The sequence below is a fragment of the Phoxinus phoxinus genome (genome assembly GCF_949152265.1).
Source record: "Phoxinus phoxinus genome assembly, chromosome: 10".
NCBI classification, from domain to species: Eukaryota; Metazoa; Chordata; class Actinopteri; order Cypriniformes; family Leuciscidae; genus Phoxinus; species Phoxinus phoxinus.
The window spans coordinates 33174483-33197670 of NC_136885.1; the positions used below are offsets into that span (position 1 = coordinate 33174483).

Genomic DNA, 23188 nt, shown 5'->3' on the forward strand with positions numbered 1-23188 from the left:
ATGCACTGACAGCCACAAGACCAGCTGAACACTTGTGAGTGTGTGTTAGAAATCAGGAATGGTGAGAGAACATTGTGCTTGGTACGTTTTTCATCTTCAAACCAAACTTGTGTCTCCGGCCGACAAAGTTTAAATCCCTAGCGTGGCTAGCATGCTTCCCATAATTTAGGTCAGTAAGTGGAGAGTCTTATGGCTTTTTGAACACATTCGACCACATGAGCGTTTACACTACGACAGCAATCCGGTCGAATGCGTTTTCAACTCTGGAAGTGGTAAAAAAAGTGGACAAGCTCAAAATGTTTTACACCTGTATTTAGCGTCATCCATTTTGTAATGGTCTAGGCCTAGGGTATGTTCCTTTAAGACCCAGGTTTGGGGTTTCCACCGAAGCCCGGCAGTCACACAGAGTTGGACAGAGGCTGATATGCTGCGTCTTCTTTTTACATTTCCCTCTAAATTAAATATATTCGTCCAAGGTAACCTGTGTCGAATGCATCCTTACAACACATTAGGTTACAACCTGTGATCCGATCAACCAAAATGCATCATAATACCAGGTGTAAACTGGGCCTCTCATATAGCCTACGTCACAATATGAAAGAAAAGATGATCACAACTTCTGTTTCATGCTGACTTTATTTGAAACAAATAGTGACTGTTTATGAAATAAATAAAGACATTAAACATTGATTTGACTTTAAACTATTTTATTATGCATGAAAAAAGATGTGTGGACTGAAATGAGGAACATGCAGAGAGATGATATGAAACTATAGCACTATTAGACCAAAGATGGAGGAGCGACTGACCAATCAGGAGTGGAGGAGCACATTTCATCCTGAAGCTGCTCACTATTTTTAGCCCACTGAATTTTTCCTGTTTGCAGATTCTCATCCGAGCACAAAGTGCACTAAACTCAGGCACCCACATGATTCCCAGTATAGATGTGACGTGTTTGCACAAAGTCACTTTTTAACTCACTAAACAAAGTTTTGGTTAAAAATAGCATCAGACTGTACCTGTCTGCATTGATTGTCCTTGTGTAGATGTCAGTGAAGATAAACTCACACAGATATTTAATGTCATTATCCTAAATGAAACCATATATCTTCATTATACCAATTACCAACAATTGGTTAATGAACAAGATAATAGTCCAGATAACAAATGTACAATATCTTTGACAAAATGTATTTATCAGTCAGTGTCTACTTGTATAATGAATGATGAACTTTAGAATATAGTTTGCACAGAAAACAGACCTTTTTAAAAGACACTTTGTATAACATAAAACATAAAAATCATTACATTTGTTTTTAAGAACGAGGCCAAAGATGACTTTTTATTGGTCATAATTTCATTCAAAAGAAATCAGAGATAAAACACGGACTTTGTGGAAGGTGAGGGTAAGATGAGACAGCATTTTCTTCAGTTGTCCTGTATTTGAGGTGAAATAAAACAGAGTATTACTGTAATACTATATAGGAGAAAGTGATTTAGAAGGAAAACGCTGACACCTGCTGGACGTTACATGATATATATTTACCCTGGCAAGCATTACAGCTTTACAAATTATCATTTGGTGCTTTGTGATTAAAATAATGATTCAGAGATTTTGAATTACTAGCTATAAATTTACCTGCTCAGTCGCAGAATATTTGTGACAAACAGTCTAAGACACTAATGAAAATATATATTGCCCCTTTTCCATAATATATATATATATATATAACATTGCTCTTTTTTTTTAGCTTATACCATGTTCTGCTCCAGTTCCTGTGTGATATTAATATCAGAACAGAAAGATGTAACAGAAAGTCGTAACATCTAGGCCTACATTAAGAAGGTTCAACTGACCTTTAATGTAGGCCATCACAATTTTCATTACCAGCTAAAATCTCTTTAGAGACCATCTTATTATTTTAAGCATATGGGGATTTATCAGTATGCCAAGATACATTACCAGCATTAATAAAGTAAATGTCTAAGCCAATTTTTTTTCCGCCCTGCAAATAAACAGAATGTCAGTTTTATTTGTATTTTATTTTAGTTAACTTTTGACAGTAAATTCAATGTAAATATGGTTTCTTTGCTTTGCACACCTCTGAAGTTACAGGTGAAAAAGGTGAGTGTGTTTGTAAGTGAGGTGGGCATGGCCCACACACACACACACAGGGCGTAGAATTTAGTAGGGACGCTAGGGACTTGTCCCTACCAATATCCAGTGACACTGATATATCCCTAGCAATAATTTTGATCAAAACTTTAAATATATTTTTATATTGATGTCCCCGTCCCCACCAATTTCAAAATCAAACCTACGCCACTATGTCCCTTCAAGGACAAGGATTTGTCCCTGTAATGTCAACAGGGTACAGGGTATACCTGAACCACAAACACATCGATTTTTTTCACTATATTAGTAAGGACATTGGATATACTTCCATTGATTTTATATCAGCTTTATTATATTTTCTTCGGCCTAACCCAAAGCCTATCCTTAAACCTACCCATCACAGAAACACGTGCAAAACACTAGATTTAAATAAAAACATGGCCGATTCATAAGCCTCACAAGTATAGCCACTGCCACAAACACACACACGCTGTCAAAAATGTCAAGTTTTTGACTTTTACGTCACAAAATCGACTTTTCAACTCATAAATATAACTCAGTATGCCATAATTCCGCAATTACGATCTACAAAGGAAGGATTTTGTTTCGTATGGGACGGAAACGAGCTTCCATAGATAACACGGCAATAACCGTGAATTTATTTACTACAATGACTCAGATCACTCGACGCCAACACAATGACAACACATGGGAAATAAACCCTTGACCCCGCCCCTCTTCCCTGGCTTTATCCCTCTCAGCCAATCTACTTCCCCAACACATGCTTTCTCTCAACCAATCAGCGTCGCCGTAACACGCGCATCCTTTCCAACAGACCCAAAGAAGCTTAAACAGAGTTAAGATGGCGGCATGTGGATGAGGAGGTTGTATATTTCAGCTCTTCGGTTGCTTTTTGCGAAGAAAACACATTCTCAAACCTAACCCGTAAAGAAAAAAAAAAAATCCCCCCACAAATTAATTTACCCGGGACCGTGTCCATGACGTCCATTCACTTCGTGGTTCACCCGTTACCCGGGACCGAAGACCAGCTAAATGACAGGTATTTATAAGAAAGAAGCGGTTTACAATCAGTACTTACCCCTGAATGAGGTGAAAGTGTTTTCAAAAAGTGTTAATAAAATATATAGAGTATTTTAGGGCTGTTGCAAACGCTCAAGGTTGGGCATTTGGTTCTAAAAATAACGAGGCCCGGCTGACTAGAGACACAATGCGGGTTGGGGGATGGGGAGGTGAAAAGAGAGGGAACTGCGATAAATTCTTACTTTTACACCCCAAATAAAGACTTTTATTTCAAATGTACGATTTATTTATTAGGTTTAACTTAAGTTTAGTATGATACGCCGAATGAATGTGAGCAGAATTGGCGAGTAAAATCCTCTCAGGTTAGCCGGTTAGCCTTTAGCACTCCGCGAGCTCATCTGTTTAATTAATTTATCCTCATAAATTTGTTGGAAATTATATCACAATCACTGTTTTGACGTTTACCCGTATGGATTGTTTCATATCCAGGGTTGGATTGGTGAACAGTTCGTTATGACAGTTGCCTATAAACGCGAGGACACGATGTTTTCTGCTAAAGATGGTCTCTAGATAAAGAATTGCAATGTTTTGTGTTACGTTTTCATAGATCTTGAGCAGAGTTTATTTCTTTGTCATGACTCGTGACATGTAAACACCCCATTCCGAAAGCGTTAGTTGTAGCGTCACCGATATATACTGTTTGTTTTACTCTTGAAATTATATAAAGGAACTCATTTTAGTCAACTTGACGAACAGTTAGTCCGAATTATTCCGTGCAGTTGGTCATGGAGGTGATTGCTATGGCTGATGACAGCTGCATGAGGAACCCATGTGTTCAGCTGATGGCCAGTGTAACACTGAAGGCATCTTTGGACAAAATGGGTGTTGGGATTCTGGTGTTTAATGATGTTTCAAAGCGGTGTGTTGGGGTTTTCCCAATGCAAGTCTCCAAGCATCCCACTTTAGTATTACTACTAGCCTAGTCCACCAAAGATCCCTGAACATGCTTATTTTGTTCTCAGTTTTGGAAATGTATAGCCTTATTGGCAGTCTCCTATCAGGCTTACCATGCAAGAAAGGGTTATATTATATAGCTAATTGATTACTACAAAGGTTTAAATATAATTTTGCCTTTTGACACTATATTAAAAACATGAGATTTTACACACACATATTTGTGTGCGTTATGAATATTTTATATTTGGATAGTAACATTACAATCTCAACTTGTAATTACTTTAATGAGCTCATTGTTTGTTTCCTTAAATTAATTCAGGATGTTAGCTAACTGCATGATTTGTATTCTCTTTAAACTGTACATTTCTGAAATATGGACATTTCTTGGACACAATCATGTCTGATAACAATCACTCTAAATTAGTGTTTCCCAACCACTGTGTGCGCCATGACAAGTTGTCAGTTGAGCTGTAGAAAATGATCATATTCCTAAAAATAAATGCTATAAATAAGAATATATAATCGCTGTCGGCCGAAACCTCTTATCTCTAAATCTTGTCAATTTTGTTTTATAAAATGAATGCTGTTGGTTACCTTTATGTCTGTATGTGGGTTTTACAAATGTTTAACCAATACAAAAGCATTTAAAAGGGGTTCGGACTAAACCTCATAACTCCATTGGCTTCTCAAACTGTCAGTCAAACCTCATATCTGCACCGCCTCTAATTGTGAATAAAGTGACATGCACAGTTTGGAGACTGTCTCTGCTTTTTTGCAATGCAAGTGTAAATAAAGAACTGATGCTTGAGTAAGTACAGCGTTTTCTTCACTCAAGAAACACTATGTATGTCCATAAAGGCTAATGTTTTTTTTTTGTAGCCTATTTGAAGAGCGGAGTCATCTAGTTGAAGCAAATATACGGTTTTAAATATCCTGTGTGTATGCATAGCGCTCCATATTTAGTATCATGAGATTTTTATAATAAGATTTCAACAACAAGAAAACCGAGCACCCATATAGTTACATTAAACTTTAGCCTATATCCTGCAATTTGATGAAAATGTAATGCGATGCACTTACTGCCCAGTGACAGACAATATATAGCCTATCTGTCATTCGCTGGTCAAAAACCTTGTGACTCCGTTTTTTAGCTTGATTTTCATAAAATGTTAGGCTAATAATGACACGTGCAAGTGTCTAACCATAGCTATATAAGCTATATAAGGCCATGGTTTCCACCCGACAGCGACGTTCAATTTGTTGTTTTATCACCTGTATGACCTTGTGTTCCTACCTGACTTTACCTCAAGTTTCACATTAAATATGAGTACTATTTTTAATATAATATCTAGTTTTAATATGCCATTTGAAGCAATGTTTGTGCAATGTTGTCATATTTTTATATAGTGGTGAGCGTTGAGATTTTTTTTTTACTTATCAAAACTGACGTGGCAAAATGGTTGGGAAACACACTTCTAAATTCTAATGTATAGGTTACTCATGCATTTTCTGTAAAGCTGCTTTGAAATATGTATTGTGAACAGCCATATACAAATAAATGTAAATTGAATTACAATATTATCCCTAAGAAAGTAATATATTACTACACTATACTGCACTGTAAATTAATAAATATATTATAAGCATATGAATTTAAAACAGTAAAATAACAATACTTATCTTTTAATTTTCTAAATAGTTACACAATTATTTTCATCTTTGTTTTGAGCTGTGTATAATGTTTAATCTTAAAATCCTATGCGTTGCTGTGGCTTTTGAGTATATTAATAATTTTGGGGTGCTGTTTTTTATATATGTTTATGGTAATTGGTCTAATTTTTAGGCAATTGATAGTCATGATATTAAATAATTTTTGTTAGTGTATGGAAATGTCACATTCAGAATTTAAAATGTTGTGAAGACTGTTTCATGCTGACTTTGTGCAACAAATGGTAATCATTTCCAACAAAGGGAAAACATGCATTGCATCAAGACTAAATGCAATTGAGCCATTTTGTTAGTGAACTTAGCACTCTACTACATATTATCATCTTGCGTTTCTCGTTACTGTGTGTAGATTGTGCTGTTCTTTACTATCTGTGATCCCCCAGACCGGATGTAAACTTGCACTAGTCATTAACGTTTCAGCTTGTATGCGGACACTTTCATCCTTCATTCTTCACTGACATGTCCTGCAATAATGAGCTGTGACGTGAAGGCTTTTCTGCTGCACAGCACTGACAGGAAACGAGGGACCTTTCTGCACACGTGTCCCCTTCAAGCTAGATTCAGCATGATCTCTGTAGCTGCTGCGCAAGGATATTCTGTTGCAGTATGTGTGTATTAGTCTGTGTAGCTGATGTTGGGCTTTTAGTCTGTATCAGAAAGTACAATGCATTGCAAAGCTTGCAAGCCAGAGGCTGTGTATGCATGTGGTGTTGTTGCTTTGGCATTATTATATGTAAAACAATCATGCCAATAAAGTGCTTTAAGCCCCATTTTCTTCAGAGTATTTCCCTTACGGCATTATACAGGGCTCCTGAGTCCAACTAACATTTTAGAGCAGTAGCATTGGTGCCAGATGGTGGTGCCATCTTTGTTTAATCATAAAGGAGCATAAATAATGTAATGTAAACGGAGCACTCTTTACTTGTTTACTGTGTAATTCATTAACAATTTGGAGAAATTTTTTTTATTCACCCCCAATATATACTAGGGTGTGAAAATAGCTAAGTAAATATGCGCTCCTCTAGTTAAGTCACCTTTATTTATATAGCGCTTTTTACAATACAGATTGCATCAAAGCAGCTTCACAATGATAACATGAAAATAATACAAGTTTGTTTCTGGAAGAAACCTAGAAGAAACTCTACCGTCATTTACTGGTTATAGTAGTTATTTTTAATTTCTTTTAAATCTGTTTGCCACTAAATTTGAGTTTTCTTACATCTTTGAAACTTTTTTTTTTACAAATCCTCACTATAAAAATAACATTCAAGTTGGATAATATTTAGAGCTTTGAGGTGCTGGAAGTGTGAAGGTCTTTAAAGCCCTTAAAAATGCTTAAATTTCACTCTTAAAGGTTGTATAAACCCTAAGATGAAATCAAAACAACACAAAAAACCCCCACATTAGAATATTTCTGCCACAATACCATGGTTACAGTTAGCATTGCTACATTAAATCCATGGTGAATGTTGGGGACTTGTGGACTGAAAAGCCTTCTATAACTTGTTTGTTCATGGCACAATGCTTGCGGTTTCAATGTCAGTGCTGTTTGATCTGATATCTGTGGTTTATTACAGATTTCTGAGCCGAATATGAATGCTTCCCACTAGATCTCGCTGAGATACTATTAATACTATGGCAAATTCACCGCGCTGCCCTGTTCTGAGCTCGTGTTGCGCTGTCTAGTATTGCTCCACACTGATAAACGGTTCATGAAGCGCAGCTCAAATGAGTAGCCCGGTTTCGTTTCACTTTAGTTTGATTTGACGTTGGATGTTTCTTATATGCAACATAAAAGGCAGCTCTTGTCGGTTGGGCAACGTGGTGGTGGCACCAGTGCAACCTCTAACAAAATGTATTTCACCGGCAGGAAAAAAGGTTTGCAAAAAGCAACCATTTGTTTGTTTTTTGACATTGTTTTTTGGCTTTTCTGAGTTTTTTTTTTTTTTTTTTTTCAGGACGAGCTGTTAAATACATTTCAGGACTACTTTTGTTTTCATATTGAATTGATTTACAGAGCCCAAACAGTGGTTTGTAATGATTGTATTGAAATTAGATGATCTGAAGACCTCACTGATAGTTTTAGATGATTGCATGTAATAATTTGACTATGCAATTTAGTAAACAACCATTAAGCTTTTTTCATCATTTTTAAACGTATCATGTCTTTGAGTTCAATGGATGTTGTAAATGGGTTCAGTAGTGTCTCCATCACTTATCATTGTTTAGATGATTCTGTAGGCATGTTGCTGTACCGATGTGCTGAGTATGCCAAACAAGACATTGCTCAGTCTGTTCCAAAACCTAGTGAGGTGCCTTGCGGTCTACTGCCTACTAAGGTAGCGTCCTCCTAACTGAAATGAAACAAGTGATTTATTTGGAGCGCTTTACATACACAGGGAGTCATATATATGGTGCACTACACAGTGTATGTGGTCCTATTGTGCCTTAAAATGCTGCCTATTTTGTCAGCTCACTAGGTTTTTGGTATGTTGCATTACAATTTTAAAGCTGGTTTGACACGCTTTTTGTCCAAGAAGAGCTAGAAGGGCTAAAGTTGGCCAATATCTGAGAAAAATCTTTTTTCCTCAGCCAATTTCGACCGGGCTGCAAATCTGCACTTTCTTCATGTCTCTGTCTGCTGCGCATCTGCATTTACTCATATGAAAGCTGCAGCAAAACATGCGGCCTTCCAAGTATGTTATCTGTCCACAGTGCACTTATACCAAAGGTTTCCTTGCTGAAAATGTTTGCATTTGTTTTGGTGTGATTGTTTGGAGCGGGTCTAAACATCTCTTTATTTTCATACAGAGTCCTTAATGAAATTGCATGCATTAATGCATTAATGAAACTTGCAATGTTTTTTTGATCGAGAGAAGTTTTCCAGTGGAGCCTTTGTTCCCCTTTCACTATTGCGGCTTGAACCCTTATTGTCTTACTTTTGATTATTTCCAGAGTTTTATAATTGTTGTATCCGTATAAACCTCAGTTTGGGCCTGCTTTCTCTTCTAAGGCATGATTATTTAAAAGGGATGAATTGGCTGCTTGTATTTGCACAAATATTCTGTTTTTAGTCCTGTTGAGCTTGATAGGAGCGTCTTACTTAAAGAGTCAAATAATTCGTAATTTGAATAATTTGCTGATACATTTTAAGATCATATTATGTAAAAAGAAAATTTTAATATCTAGGCTACATGTTTATTACAAATTATGAGACAAGCAATGACTTCGGACTCGAGTCATTTGTTTTTGACCTTAAACTAGGCCTCCTGTTTTATTTGAATCTCCAGTATGCAGTGAACTATTCAGTTTTTTGAAATTGCTTTTTCCAAATGTATTACGTATGTATATTAAACATGACAGTGCAGAATGATTGTTTCCCTTTTTTAAACATTTCTTTCATTGGGAAGGGTAAAATAACCTACAAGGCCACTTAATTCCTCTGACCGTAGCCATAATCTGTTTCTCCATTTTTCTTTCATCTCCTATGTTTTTCTATTCAACCCATAATATTCAATCCTCCAAAGGTTTTGGCCAGTTTCAGTTCAGACTGTTTGGCTGTTGCTCATTTGGGGTGAAACATTATTATTTTAGGCATTTACTGTGAACATTGAGTCTTTAATCGCATGCCTTTGTGTCTTACAGGCTCCGTGAAGTGTCGGAAAAGCTCAATAAATACAACTGTAACAGGTATGTTTTACAGAGTATTCACATTTTAAGCCCAGTGCTTTTAGAATTTTTTCCACATCAATGAAGTATTGAGTTTTGTAAAAACACTTGGCTGACGTTTCTCTGTCCACACGGCAGTCATCCACACCTTATTCCGTTGGAGCAGGCCAAACTTAAGCAGTGTGTGGTTGGACCAAATCATGCTGGATTCCTCCTCGAGGTAACATTCACTATGCAGCACTGTTATTTATAGCATATTTTTAGGCTTTTTCCTTATTTTAAAGGAACAATTTACTCCTAATATGAATATATTTACTTGTACTCGTGTTGCTCCAAATCAGTCTGCTTGTTTTTGCACTTTTTTTTTCTTCTTTTTCATAAAACTTAAGTTCACAGTGACTTAACTTAAAACTTAGTTTGTTAAAGCTGAAGTCGGCAAGATTTTTTTTTATCATATTCATGGAAACCGACACTGTGCTCTGACAGAACAACATAAATCAGCCGGTTTTAGAAAAAAACCCGCACTTCTACCTCCACCTGGAGCCTGTTATTTGTTTAGCAAAAATCCACCGCTCCCGGTTCTTCTGGTCCAATCAGCGCAGGGCTGTGTGAGATCTGGCCGTCAATCACAGTTCGTGCACACGCCACTGATCCCCCCTCCCCCCTCGTGCATGTTACAATATCACATGTACACGCCTGAAGTTCGCAGGTGTGTTGGATTGTACGAAGTGTGATGGTGGAGAGAAAGTGCACAAGCACTGCCGAGCTCGATGGGCGGGTAGAGGGGGAGGGGCATGAGAGTTGTAAACATTCAAAATTTTGGCTAAGTCCCTTCAATCTACCAGACTTGCCGACTGCAGCTTTAAACTTTACTGCTTTTTTACTGCTGCTTTTTTGTTTTTTTCCATTCAAGAAAAATGCGAATGTTAGAAGAAATGAGGGTGAATAAATAATGACTGTTTGTGTCTGATCAACACAGAGCAATGTGGAAAATAATATGCTTTTTTGTTTCAGGATGGACGTATCTGCAGGATAAGCTTTGCTGTCCAGCCCGACCGACTGGAGCTCGGCAAGCCTGATGGCAATGATGGGTGAGAAATGAATACCTGTCAGACACATGGAAAATGCATGTTTGAACTGGCAGGGGAAATAACTAAATTACATTTGTCCCATCCGGTTATGATTGCTCTGGATTTATTTTGACCTATTAAGTAGGGCTGTGCGATAAGGAGAAAAGTTTGAATTTAAACCACTGTTTTTTATTGTATTTATTCACATTATTAAGTCAAACAACAAATTATATTAGTTTTAGCAGTCCAAAATATATAAAGTCTTATATTCAGATAAAAAAAGTAAGCGTTAAAGAAACTCATGAACTTAAAATGTTACAAAATGTGTGCAATGTAAAAGTGTAAACGGTGAACAATCAAGGCGAACTTTGAGGTAGATCAACATCTGTAATAAGTAGGTGTGTAACGGTTCACAAAATTCACGGTTCGATACAACACAGTGGTGTCACGGTTAGGTACATTTTCGATACAGCAAAAATAAAGAAATGCCAAAAAAATTTCCTTGATTAAAAAAATATAATAAAATTATTAAAATAAATTATTTTCGCAATAAGTGTGTATTCCTACATCTTGAAACTTAATTTTATAAATGGGGGTAATCTTCGAAGGATGAACAAATAATGTTTTGGTCATCACATTAAAAATAACATTTAAATATGATATTTGATTTTTGAACTGCTGGAAAAATGTGACGTACTTGAAATCATTTTATTATTCCTACCTTCCATGGTTACCTTACAGTTAGTGTTACTACATTAAATGTTACTACATGGTGATTGTTGTAGATCTGTGGACTTAAAGCCTATATCTAGTTCATTCATGGAATAATGTGTCTCCTGGTTTCCACGTCAGCCATGTTTGATCCGTTAATAACAGAGAAATTTGAATGCTTCTCACTAGATCTCGCAGCGATGTTATTACTTCAGTGGCGAATTCAAATGCTTTCTTTACTGGATCTCTTAGCGCTGTGTAGTAACAGTGTCGCTTGATCCAGATCGGCTCGTGCTGCACTGATATTGGTCCAAACTGATAAATGGTCCGTGAAGCACAAAATAATAGCGTGGTTTCGTTCCGCTTTCATTACGCTTGCTATTTGATGTTGGTCAAATTTGTGTGGTCGCGCCAGCGCGAGTGCATTTGAATGAAAATATTGAGCGCTATATAGAATTTTTTTTTTATATCGTCAAATACAGATACCGTTTTATCGCCCAGCCCTACTATTAAGTTTGTCTAAATTTTATTTTAACTGTTTACTTTTCAACCCACCTCATGTTTAGAGTAATGGTTGTGTTGTGGGCTTTGGTGTGAAGATGAGTTTATTTTTATTATGTTAGTGTAGCATGAATGCACTTAAATATAAACACTATATACAATGCAGTTATTATCCTAGACATGTAGCCTTCTATAGTATATGGCGAAAATGCCTTTGTATTATATTCTGATTAATGACAGGGTATGAAATTTGGGCTTTTGTTGTTTAGATGGAAGCAACTCAGTAAATATGAATCTACAAGCTTCAGAACATTTTTATAGAGCTTTGGCTACCTTTTGTTGTCTGGTTTTATCAGCAATATTTTTTTATTACTGAAATATAGAAAACCTCTTAAATGATTTATTATTTGCCGTTACAGACTTTAAAGAGCTCATATCATACAATTTATTTTTATTTAAGAGATCTATGAATGAAAATGTAGTGTAGATAATGAAACTTAAAACTGAAAAGAGCATTTCAACACTTAAGTGAAAAACTAAACTACAAAACAACTTGTTACGAACATTTGCTGTCTGCTGCCCATTGCAGTGGTTTGTGGTGTTTTGCTTGAACTAAGCAGGTGGGCTAGCCGCTAGTGTTGTTTTTGTGATTGAAGCTATGTCGCACCAGTGCAAATCCCCTTTTGTGAACTGCAAGCAATCCACAGTGTTTGTATATGACCAAAATATTTAGCGGGCATGATGGCACATGATTTAGGGGAAATTTTTAGCAGTTCCCTGCCAGCCTTTCCTACAGCTCTTGCCTGAGGAATGAGCTGCAGTCAGTTCTGATTCCCAAGGGTGTTGCCATGTTAGTCGCCCCACAGTAAAAAAGGGCCGATTGGCTCGTAGGCCTGGGGTCTCCAGGCTCTGTGATGGTCCCACTTGTGGGACTATAGGTTTGTAACTGATCTCCCATCTTTTGTTTCCAGTTCAAAGTTGAGCAGTGTCTCAGGGGCAGGAAGGAGCTCCAGGCCAGGCAGGACTAGTGATCCGCCCTGGTTCCTGTCTGGTTCTGACACACTGGGCAGACTGGCAGGCAACACCCTTGGGTAAGTTGTGGCAGGGCTATCAGAAATGCAGCCATCAGGTAATGTTGGCAGCCTCACATGCGGTGGTGCCTTTGGTTATAAGAAATCTGTTTTTTAAGATGATTTTGCTGTGTTTTGTTTGCATGCAGTAAAAATCCCCTCCTGAAAATATTCACACTAGAAGCCCATTTCCAGAAATATTTGGTTTTTATATGTGAGACTCTAAATCACTAAGGAAAAATGAAACTGCTAGTAGAGCTGGGCAATATCTCTCAATTGTAATTAAAATAACAAAATTCAATCTGATATGTATTTTTTAACATATATTTTATAGTTTACATATATGTGTGTGTGTTTGTAATGAAACACAAAATGGAGTTTTTGTTTTTAAGTAATTACAAATTAGATTGAAAATGTTTAATTCTTAAATGTGCAAATATTTAATCATTTTAATTTATGAACCAACATAAAATACATCGTTATAAACTTTATATTATATAATTACTTTTTATTATATATAGTATAATATTGTAATAGCAACATGTTTTGCTAAAACATTTAAATATGAAAAATTAACAATTGAGTCCCCTTGAGTATATATTTTTAACTAATTCACAGAATTAAACTTCAACTTTATTTTAAAAGTTTTTACACAATGAGGTTTTAATCAGAGACACTATTTAAAAACATCAGTCCTAATGCTCTCATATTCACGAGTCAAGGAATGTAAAACTAGTCCCTAAACATGGTCTTTTGGAGTTCAGTATCACTCAGTGTCTTGTTGGCCGTATTCTGATCCTGATTGTTGGTGTGCCTGACAGGAGCCGCTGGAGTTCAGGAGTAAATGGTGGCAGCAGTGGCGGTGGGGGCAGTGGCGGCGGAGGCTCAGGAGGAGGCAGCGGGAGCGGAGGGGGGGGTGGAGGAGGCGCTGGAGGAGGCGGATCTTCAGGCCGGTCCTCCACAGCAGCCCGAGATTCACGCAGACAGACCCGCGTGATCCGCACTGGCAGAGATCGAGGCTCCGGCCTGCTGGGCAGTCAGCCACAGCCGGTAATACCAGCCTCTGTCATCCCAGAGGAGCTCATCTCTCAGGTAAACTCTTGCTTCAGGAGGCCTGTTCATTATTTCTGACTACTTAAGCTGAACGTGCTTACCATGGGTCTATTTAGTAACTTAAATGTAATTTTTACATAAATCACTAAAACCTTTTTTTAATTTTAACGCATATAAACAGGGTCCCCGCGGATCCTTAAAAAGTATTAAAAAGTCTTAAATTCGATATTTAAAATTTAAGGCCTTAAAAAGTCTTAAAGTCTTATTTTTACTTATGAAAAGTCTTATTTTTACCTATGAAAGGTCTTAAATTTTAGATTACACTTTGACGACGTATCTAAATGCTTTCCAAATGAAAACTATCTAATTAGCGTACGTATTATTTTTTATTATTCTATCTTTGTGGATTTGCTTGTTCACATGACGATTCGCGTCATTTACGGCAGCGTATTAGCCTGCGTCTGTCTCCTGCACGCGAGAGGAGAGGATAAGAGAACGAGTAAATGTCAGTTCAATAGTAAGTTCATTCTTTGTGCTTAGGATTGTCTATGAACTATGATGATATAACGTTACGTACGAGGCACCGCGAGTTCGAGCTGACATCGTATTTGTCTCTCATGCTTGCTTTCACTGCGTGATGTGTCAGTGCAGTTATAGGTATGTCCCCAAATTAGTTTTTGTCTTATTATATTATGTTGTTATATTAGAATATCACGAGCAAGAGTGCCGTTTTCCTGTGCTCAATTGCAAATGTGCTATTTATTTTATACAACAGTTAAATTAACAATAAAGTTAACATTGTGTGTTACTTTTTATATTGTCAATATTGTTTGTTTCCCCCTTTATTTCGCCGACGAGAATTTTATAATGAAACTGTAGTCCAACAGACAGCGATTCTTTTTAAAAAACTGAAATCCGCGTTTTGAACGAATCATTTGATTCAATGAATGAATCGGCCGTTTGAACAAATCGGTTGAATATGACTCCAACAACTCGCTTATTAAGACAGTGACTTACTGCCACCTACTGGCGGGTTTAGTTGCATATTTAAAGTAGGCTACCCTTTAATTAAAATGTTAAAATTATAAAATATTTCATATTTAAATATTGAATAGCTTTATTTATGCAATTGCAAATTAAGTGTAAATATAGTAATGCCAGTTCGGATGCCGCTTCTGTGTCACCTCTGCACTGCAAGGATGGTTTTTAATTTAATTATTTAATTTGACAGTGGTACGGTCTTATTCTAATAGAATTTAATTTGAATGTTAGAATTTGACATAAAAGGTGATGCATACCTCTAAATACGTTTAGAAATAATTTCCATATTTAGGTGAAAATGCCCCTGGAAATCAATTTAAGGTGGCAAATATTGCCCCTTAATATTTTTTTTATTTCAGTCACTACTGTGAACTGACCACTGCATAGATAGAATATGTTAAATATGAATATCTTTGTGAGTCCTGCTGTCAACAACAGGCCTAAACCAGCCATGGTACCAGTACAAAATCAGTGAAATATCATCTGATTATTATCAACAAAACTTTGAAAATATCGAGATATATTTTTGTTAATATTGCAAACCCCTAATGTACGGTATTAATTTTTATTTCTTCAGGTCTTAAAAAAGTCTTAAAAAGCCTTAAATTTGACTTTAAAAAATTTGCAGATACCCTGTATAAATGCTTGCTAAACATTGTGTAAAGGTTTGAAATATAAATACTACAATATAAGTTTCATATAGCTTTTCACATTAATAAAATCTTAGAGAAGCATAAATTATAAAAATATAATATTTATTTCAAACCTTCATACAGTTTAGCATGCATATATATTTAATTTTTCACACACACACACACACACACACACACACACACACACACACACACACACACACACACACACACACACACACACACACACACACCTGCGAAATTTTGTAATCGATTGCCTCTTCTCTAACCAGGCCCAAGTGGTTCTTCAGGGAAAGTCCAGAAGTGTCATTATTCGAGAGCTGCAGCGGACAAACCTTGATGTGAACTTGGCTGTAAACAACCTGCTGAGCAGAGATGATGAGGATGGAGATGATGGAGATGACACTGCCAGCGAGTCCTATTTACCTGGAGGTAAACAGGCACTGTATGAGTCACAGTTAAAGGGTAACTGTTGCCAAAACTGAACCTAGGCTCTTTTTGTTTATCTACCCGAGTTAAACTTTCGTGTAAAAGCATAATTAGAATGGAAACGCCACTTTTAAGATTGACCGTATTTTCGTTTTAGGTCAAAATGCCTTTTGAATGGGAGTGCATGGGGCACTTCTATGATGGCATCAAAATCGGTATTTTTAAAACACTAAGAAGGCTCGACACAACATAAAACTGCTCTAAGTATCACCAGGGGCTCTACACATGAACTTGAGCATTGACTACATTGTTTGTGTACACAAAGTTTTCTAAAACGAAAGGTTTTGAACAACTCACTGTAGCTCTTCCCGGCCGCCGGCATTTTGTCAGTCAAAAATAGTCGATCTGTATCACTGAATCTTTTCATTATTATATGAGGATCCTTTTTCAAATACGAGGTCGATATTGATTTTCACTAACGACAAAACGACAAATGATCCGTGAATTTATATGGAACTAAGCTTTAGGAGCTTCCCATCTTTACTCTCCTCCCTGTTACGTTGCATTTGGAGATCGACTACTTTTGACTGACAAAATTCCAGCCACCGGAAACACTAACTGATAAAGTGAGTCGTACAAAACCTTTCTTTTTAGTAAACTTTGTGTACACAATGTAGTCAATGCTCAAGTTCATATGTAGAGCCCCTGGTGATACTTGGAGCAGTTTTATGTTGTTGAGCCGCCTTAGTGTTTTAAAAACAGCGATTTTGATGCTATCATAGAAGTGCCCCATGCACTCCCATTCAAAAGGCGTTTTGAGCTAAAACGAAAATACGGTCAATCTTAAAAGTGGCGTTTCCATTCTAATTATGCTTTTGTACGAAAGTTTGACTGGTGGATAAACAAAAAGAGCCTTAGTTCAATTTTGGCTACAGTTCCCCTTTAAGACTGACATTTTCACCTCTAACAAACAACAATACCTTTGACATTGACAATACCTTTCATACTTCTACAGAAGACTTGATGTCCCTTCTAGACGCGGATATTCACTCCGCCCACCCTAGCGTGATCATTGATGCAGACGCCATGTTCTCTGAGGATATCAGCTACTTTGGCTACCCCTCTTTCCGACGCTCTTCCTTGTCTCGTCTCGGCTCCTCACGAGGTAAAGGCCAAAACGCAGTCATGCTTGCATACACTCCGTGTCATGACGTCATTCAGCAAGATTTGTGGAACTGCTTGTGCCACAACCATTTTGTTATTTGTAAATGTTGTAGTTAAATATAATAATTTGCTACTCGCACGACATTCATGCAGATATGAAACCTAAGAGGGAGGTGCTATTGATTTTATTTTTTTATTTTTAAACTTGATTGTTGAGAAAAAATGTATCCATGCGAAAACAGCTTTATATTATGAGACACTTGAATTCCAAACAAAACACTAGAAATCATTATAAAACTGACATTGCTGACTCTAAATTTAGATGGGCATCAGAGTCAAGTTGCATTTTTAAAACTTGAAACTGTAAAATACTGAACTTAATAACACAGCTTAATAAGTTTAGGGCATATCCCACTCTATTTTACATTACTCGAATCATGTGCAAAAAACACAGACCGCATATAACTTTACCAAATTGTAAATTTTTTATTTTCATAAACCAGCATCCATGGCTATCAAATACTTCAAGATGCCTTGCTGCATGTTTGTGTTGTGTGTGAGTGTCTGTGCTTTTGAGAGAGTGTCCAATTGTCCTGCATGGTCATAGTCGTCGTTTTCCCCTAATGAGCCCTCTGCGAAAGGCCCTGCAGTGCAGACAGTCACCAATAAGACCCTGCAGTTTATACCCATACATCTCAGCAAATGCTGGACACCCGTCAGGAAGATTTTCCCGCTGCTAATGCGACCCAGCAGCTGACAAAGCCAGTTATTACTCAGTATAGTGTCTATATGTAGCCCTATCATTTTTTAAATAAGGACCATCACCTTAATGGTCATGGATCCTTTTCACCAGCGGTGTCATTTACGGCAGTTGTTTCTGGTGGTTGGTGTCACAGAAGTACAGCAGAATAAATTTTTATTACGTATAATAGTCACTATCTAATTTGTATGAAATCTCACTATTCCGAGGGTCTTTCCCAGAGAGTGGCTTACTGTTATCCCACTGGTGTGACCCTATTGCATACCAGTTCTCCTTCTCCCCTTAGAGAGAGACTCTGAACTGCTCCGTGAGCGGGAGTCGGTCCTGAGGCTGCGAGAGAGGAGGTGGCTGGATGGAGCCTCATTCGATGCGGAGCGTGGCTCCACCAGCCGCGAGGGAGAACCGAGCCTTGACAAGAAGAGCGTGCCGCTGCAGAGCCCTGTCACTCTGGGGGAAGAGCTCCAGTGGTGGCCTGATAAGGTGGGCCTTTAAGCCTTTACTGTCCTAGATTGCCTGACGTTCGGTTACTGTGGTGCATTTCAAGTTGTGATGTATTTAACAGAAAATTTCACCATAAATTAAAGTTTTCATTAACTCAGCCTCGTGTGGTTTCAGACCTTTTTGACTGTATTCTGTAAAATATAAAAGCTATTTTGAAGGATGTTGGTAACCAAACAATTTCAGGACCCATTAATTTCCATTATATGGGCAAAAAGTCAATGGTCAACTGAAACTTACCAACATTATTTTGTGTTCAGCAGAAGAAAGCACTGCATAAAAGTTTGGAACAATATTAGGCTGAGTAAATGACAATTTTCATATTTTTTGGGTGGACTATTCCTTTAAGGGTCAATTGTTCTGGTTCAATGTTTATCGACATGTTTCTGCATTTAGTTTATTTTTTTTATTTATTTTTTTGGAGCCTGGGTCTTATTAAAAGGCTGAAATGCTTGAGGGAGAAATAGTTTGGCATAATATTTCTTTCTATTTTTCCCAATTCTATTTCTTTTAAAAGAAGTTAAGCAAACTGGTCCGCCTGTTCGAGTCGGTCACAGTGGTGTTAGCAAAAGCCATTTTGTTGTAATGTGGTGCCTATAACACCTGTTCAGATTCTCATTACTTGATGTCAAGGTCAGGTTTTTTTAAAATAGTGTATTCAACCTTTTATGACGTTTTAAGATTAGTTTAGATTCACATGTTAAATGGTATAACTTGTTAATTTTTGTTAAATTATTTTAAGTTGAAAGTGATTAGTATATTCATATTTTGAGTTTTAATTTTCGGTTTTAATTTTAATTTGAAAGCTTTAGTAATTTTGTTGTATTTTGTTTACGTCTGTGTTTTTATTTTTAGTTATTTCAGTTTTAGTTATTTTAGTACTTACAGTTAAACTAATGTTTCCTTGGCAACTAGCTAAATTTAAAAAAAATAAAAAAATAATAGTTATTCTATTTCAAGTAACAAATGGTTTTATTTTTAGTTAACAACCGTAACCCTGATTTTTGGAGTCAATCACAACAGTTTAGTGGTATAAGCATTTTTGAAATGCAGATTTCATTTTCTAAGAACTTGGCATGAGCATTTTAAATATTTTTTTTAAATAATCTTGGACATCCTTATTTGACCTTTCAATTTAATGGCCAGCCTGATTGAATAACACTTTAGATTTTTAGTCTCCAATTTACTGGGATTCATTTAGTTAATACGTCTTTTATTTGTATAGTTGCTGAGTTCTATATCATTGGTTGTGTGATCCTTTAGGACTATGTAACAAAGTTTGTCAGCATTGGGGCTTTGTACTCGGAACTGATTGCCGTCAGCACCAAAGGAGAACTCTACCAGTGGAAGTGGAATGAGCCTGAACCTTACAGAAATGCACAAGTAAGATTCACAATGCATATCACACTAGATTGAACTGACTTCAGTTGATCAATGATACTGTTGTGTTTTTAGACCTGCTTAACAGCAGAATAGGGGTGTGGGATATTGACAAAATTATATCTCTATTTTCTGGGAGTTTTATAGTCTGATTATATTTTTAACTAACAGTAATTCTGGATTGCCTCCAACAAACATGTAAATAGAAAATGAGCAAATCCAGAGCACTGCACGCCAAAACTGCAGTATGCGCGCAAGCGTGAACCACTAGTGTTTCTTTTACTGTCTATACTATCTGACTGCCACTGCATCAAATTCCTCCCTGAGACCAGAGTTTGGCGCCGTGCTTTCCCAACCGGCTACTCCCTGGCTGCATGGCATGTCCGTTTTTATTCCGGCTCCCATGTTAACAGGTTAGAGCTCGCACACTGCCTGTGTGACCGAAAACGCGTGCATGCTAGAAATAGAACCGACGCCTATTTTTCACGTGACGCGCAAATGTGTTGGAAGCGTTTCCAGGCAAAATAGAATTGGAAAAGATGTTTGTATGTAATTTTGACATAATAAATTACATTTTGATGTTTGAAAGTCTCTCGGTAAATCAGTATCAACAAAATTCATCTTTGCAGTGCAGAAGAAACACAGAATCTGCATCTGAAGTGGCATTTAGATGCATTTACACAGACTGTTTAATGCAGCTCATAGGAACATGAATGCGTTTAACCTGCAGTTACAGATGCATGAATAATGTTTTAAACAAAGCGTTGAATAACGTATCTTCATTTTTAAAATAAATATCAATAAAGGACTTTCGTTTACAAAGACGTGAAACTCACCGAGTGGTCAGGGGTGTTCACTGATATGCTCAAACAAAAATCGCTGAAAAAGATGCTTTCCAACAGGTTTTGTTGTAGTTTTTGTCCAACTCCATTGACTTGAATTGGATGTGCTGTGAGGTACGGTGTTACTACGATAAAACCAGTTGGAAAGCATCTTTTGCAGCGATTTTTGTGCGAGCATATCAGTGAACACCCCTGACCACTCGGTGAGTTTCACGTCTTTGTAAACGAAAATTTAATGCGTTTTAGGAAGGATTATTCCTGTGCACCTATGCAGCCATTGTGGAGGTGGGGGGGAAAGCGAAAGAAACCGAAAATTCTCGGGACAGCATGTCCAAATTTTAATCTTAACTGTTCTATTTCATCAGAAACGATCTGAAAACGGCTTTAAGTGTAAAGTACCGAACTTGTTCTTTAAGTAGGAAATTAAAGCCACCAGTTGGTGGCAGCAAGTCACTGTTAATGCACACACACATTCGTGTAACCTACTAGATTACATCACGTAGTGTATGCGTGTCTGGTGAGGGATGTACTCGACAATGTCAGATAGCATATCGTTAAACAACAATTGCGATATCAGCAGAATTGTTTGTATCATTGATTATTACTTTTCTGTTTACTACTGTAAAGCTGCTTTGAAACGATCTGTATTGTACAAAGCACTATATAAATAAAGGTGACTTGACAAAGAATTTCTGTCACTACTGAATTTGATAAATCTCATAAATCTTTTGTGCGCTCATAGAATCCTTCTATACATCACCCCCGTGTCCCTTTCCTTGGCTTGACCAATGAAAAGATCACCCACCTGTCTGCCAACAGTATCCGAGCCACTGTGGCCACCGAGAATAACAAGGTAAGACGACATTGTGATATCACTTTACAATAAGGTTCCATTTGTTAACATTAGTTAACATGAACTAACAATGAAAATTCTTCTAAAGCATTATTAATCTTAGTTAAAGGTGCTCTAAGTGATGTTGGGTGACGTCACTTCTTGTTGACGTTCGAAGTATTGTCAAACAAAACGGAGGCTAGCTAGACCCCTCCCTCCTCCTCATCCGCGCACAAACCCCACCCCCAAATCCTTCTTTTCGGTTATTGGCTGGAACACTTATGTTTCGTGGTGCGGGTTTGTGTAACAAATGGTTTTATTTTTAGTTAACAACCGTAACCCTGATTTTTTTAGTTTTTCCGTTTGTGGAGCCTGGGGTGTCTACAGAGACCGTATTTTTATTTATTTATTTTTTATACAGTGTATTCTGGGGACAGACAGCCAGCACATAGTAAGGAGATGTTTGCTGTATGTGACAAAGAAATGTTTTGGCCTAAAAAACGCGTTTCATCGCTTAGAGCACCTTTAATGTTAATTTTATAATTTTCAAAACATTATTGAAGTCTAATTTTTATCTGTTAATATTATTTAATGGACATGAAGTAACAGATTAATACATTCTGTAATTAATGTATTGCTCATTGTTAATGTTAAGTAATGCATTAACATTAACCAATGGACCGTATTGCTCATTGTTAATGTTAAGTAATGCAGTAATGGACCTTATTATAAAGTGTTACTGACATTTTCTGAGAGTGGGTGAGAAGAAAATCATATGACAACAGCTGGCGGATACCGTAAGATTGGTCACACTTTATTTTACTTTATTTGTTACACTTGTAGTTACTATAGTAATAACTATAAATTATGCACAATTACATGCAACTAACCATAAATCAAACCTAACCCTCTAATAATCTCATGTAGTTAAGTAATATTACTTAGTACTTGAATCTATAATTGTAACAAGTGTAACCTAAGATTGTGCAGGAGCCGGTTGCAAAAATCAATGATGCACAGTCTCGTACCAAAAATGTCCTCAGACCTCAAATTTCCATTAACCAATCTGTATTGTGTAGGTGGCGACATGGGTGGATGAAACTCTGAGCACTGTTGCTGCTAAACTAGAACATGGAGCACAAACGTTCCCAGAGCTGCAGGGAGAGCGCATTGTCTCTCTGCACTGCTGTGCCCTGTATACCTGCGCTCAGCTGGAGAGCAGCCTTTACTGGTGGTGAGTTTACAGCAGGGGTGTCCAAACCTTTTTTTTAAGGGGGCTAGATTCAATGTTGTGGACACGCCTGGGGGACGGATAATTATTTCTAAATCTTTTTTTTTTTCTTTTTTTTTACTATAAAATGAAAAATTTGTATTTAAGAAAATTTCTATAAATATATAATGTTACGGTTTAATATAAATGTATATATTTTACATTTAAACTGTAATATTTATTTATGGATTTCTTATTTTTTTATTTTCAAACAATGCTTCTCATTACAAGTTTGGGTAGGTGGTTGGCACGTGTTCCCAAATGGACGTTAAAGTGACTCAAACTCAGAGTAGATGCAGAGATGAAGTTTGTATGTAGCATTTACTGCGAAATGACTTGAGCCACTTTTAGAGGCTGCAAACAACGGCGAATGAGCTGCTCGCGCGTGAATGAACACTGCCAC

The 23188-nt window shown here is 37.0% G+C and overlaps 1 protein-coding gene across 7 annotated transcripts in view; it reads left to right on the forward strand.

Moving 5' to 3' along the window:
* The first annotated feature begins 2893 nt into the window (after positions 1–2893).
* ubr5 (ubiquitin protein ligase E3 component n-recognin 5) overlaps positions 2894–23188 on the forward strand; it is a 58532-nt gene continuing 38237 nt past the window's right edge. For 6 of the 7 annotated variants that reach the window (XM_079625410.1, XM_079625411.1, XM_079625412.1 and 3 more), the window contains exons 1-12: positions 2898–3176; positions 9488–9532; positions 9650–9731; positions 10526–10602; positions 12765–12884; positions 13685–13955; positions 15883–16042; positions 17055–17204; positions 18232–18443; positions 19725–19844; positions 21426–21536; positions 22595–22749. In XM_079625410.1, coding sequence (XP_079481536.1) covers positions 3115–3176; positions 9488–9532; positions 9650–9731; positions 10526–10602; positions 12765–12884; positions 13685–13955; positions 15883–16042; positions 17055–17204; positions 18232–18443; positions 19725–19844; positions 21426–21536; positions 22595–22749 — 1565 coding nt within the window. In that variant the 5' untranslated portion in view covers positions 2898–3114. Of the gene's footprint in view, positions 3177–9487; positions 9533–9649; positions 9732–10525; positions 10603–12764; positions 12885–13684; positions 13956–15882; positions 16043–17054; positions 17205–18231; positions 18444–19724; positions 19845–21425; positions 21537–22594; positions 22750–23188 lie in introns of all 7 variants that reach the window. The other variant, XM_079625414.1, reaches the window with a different exon arrangement.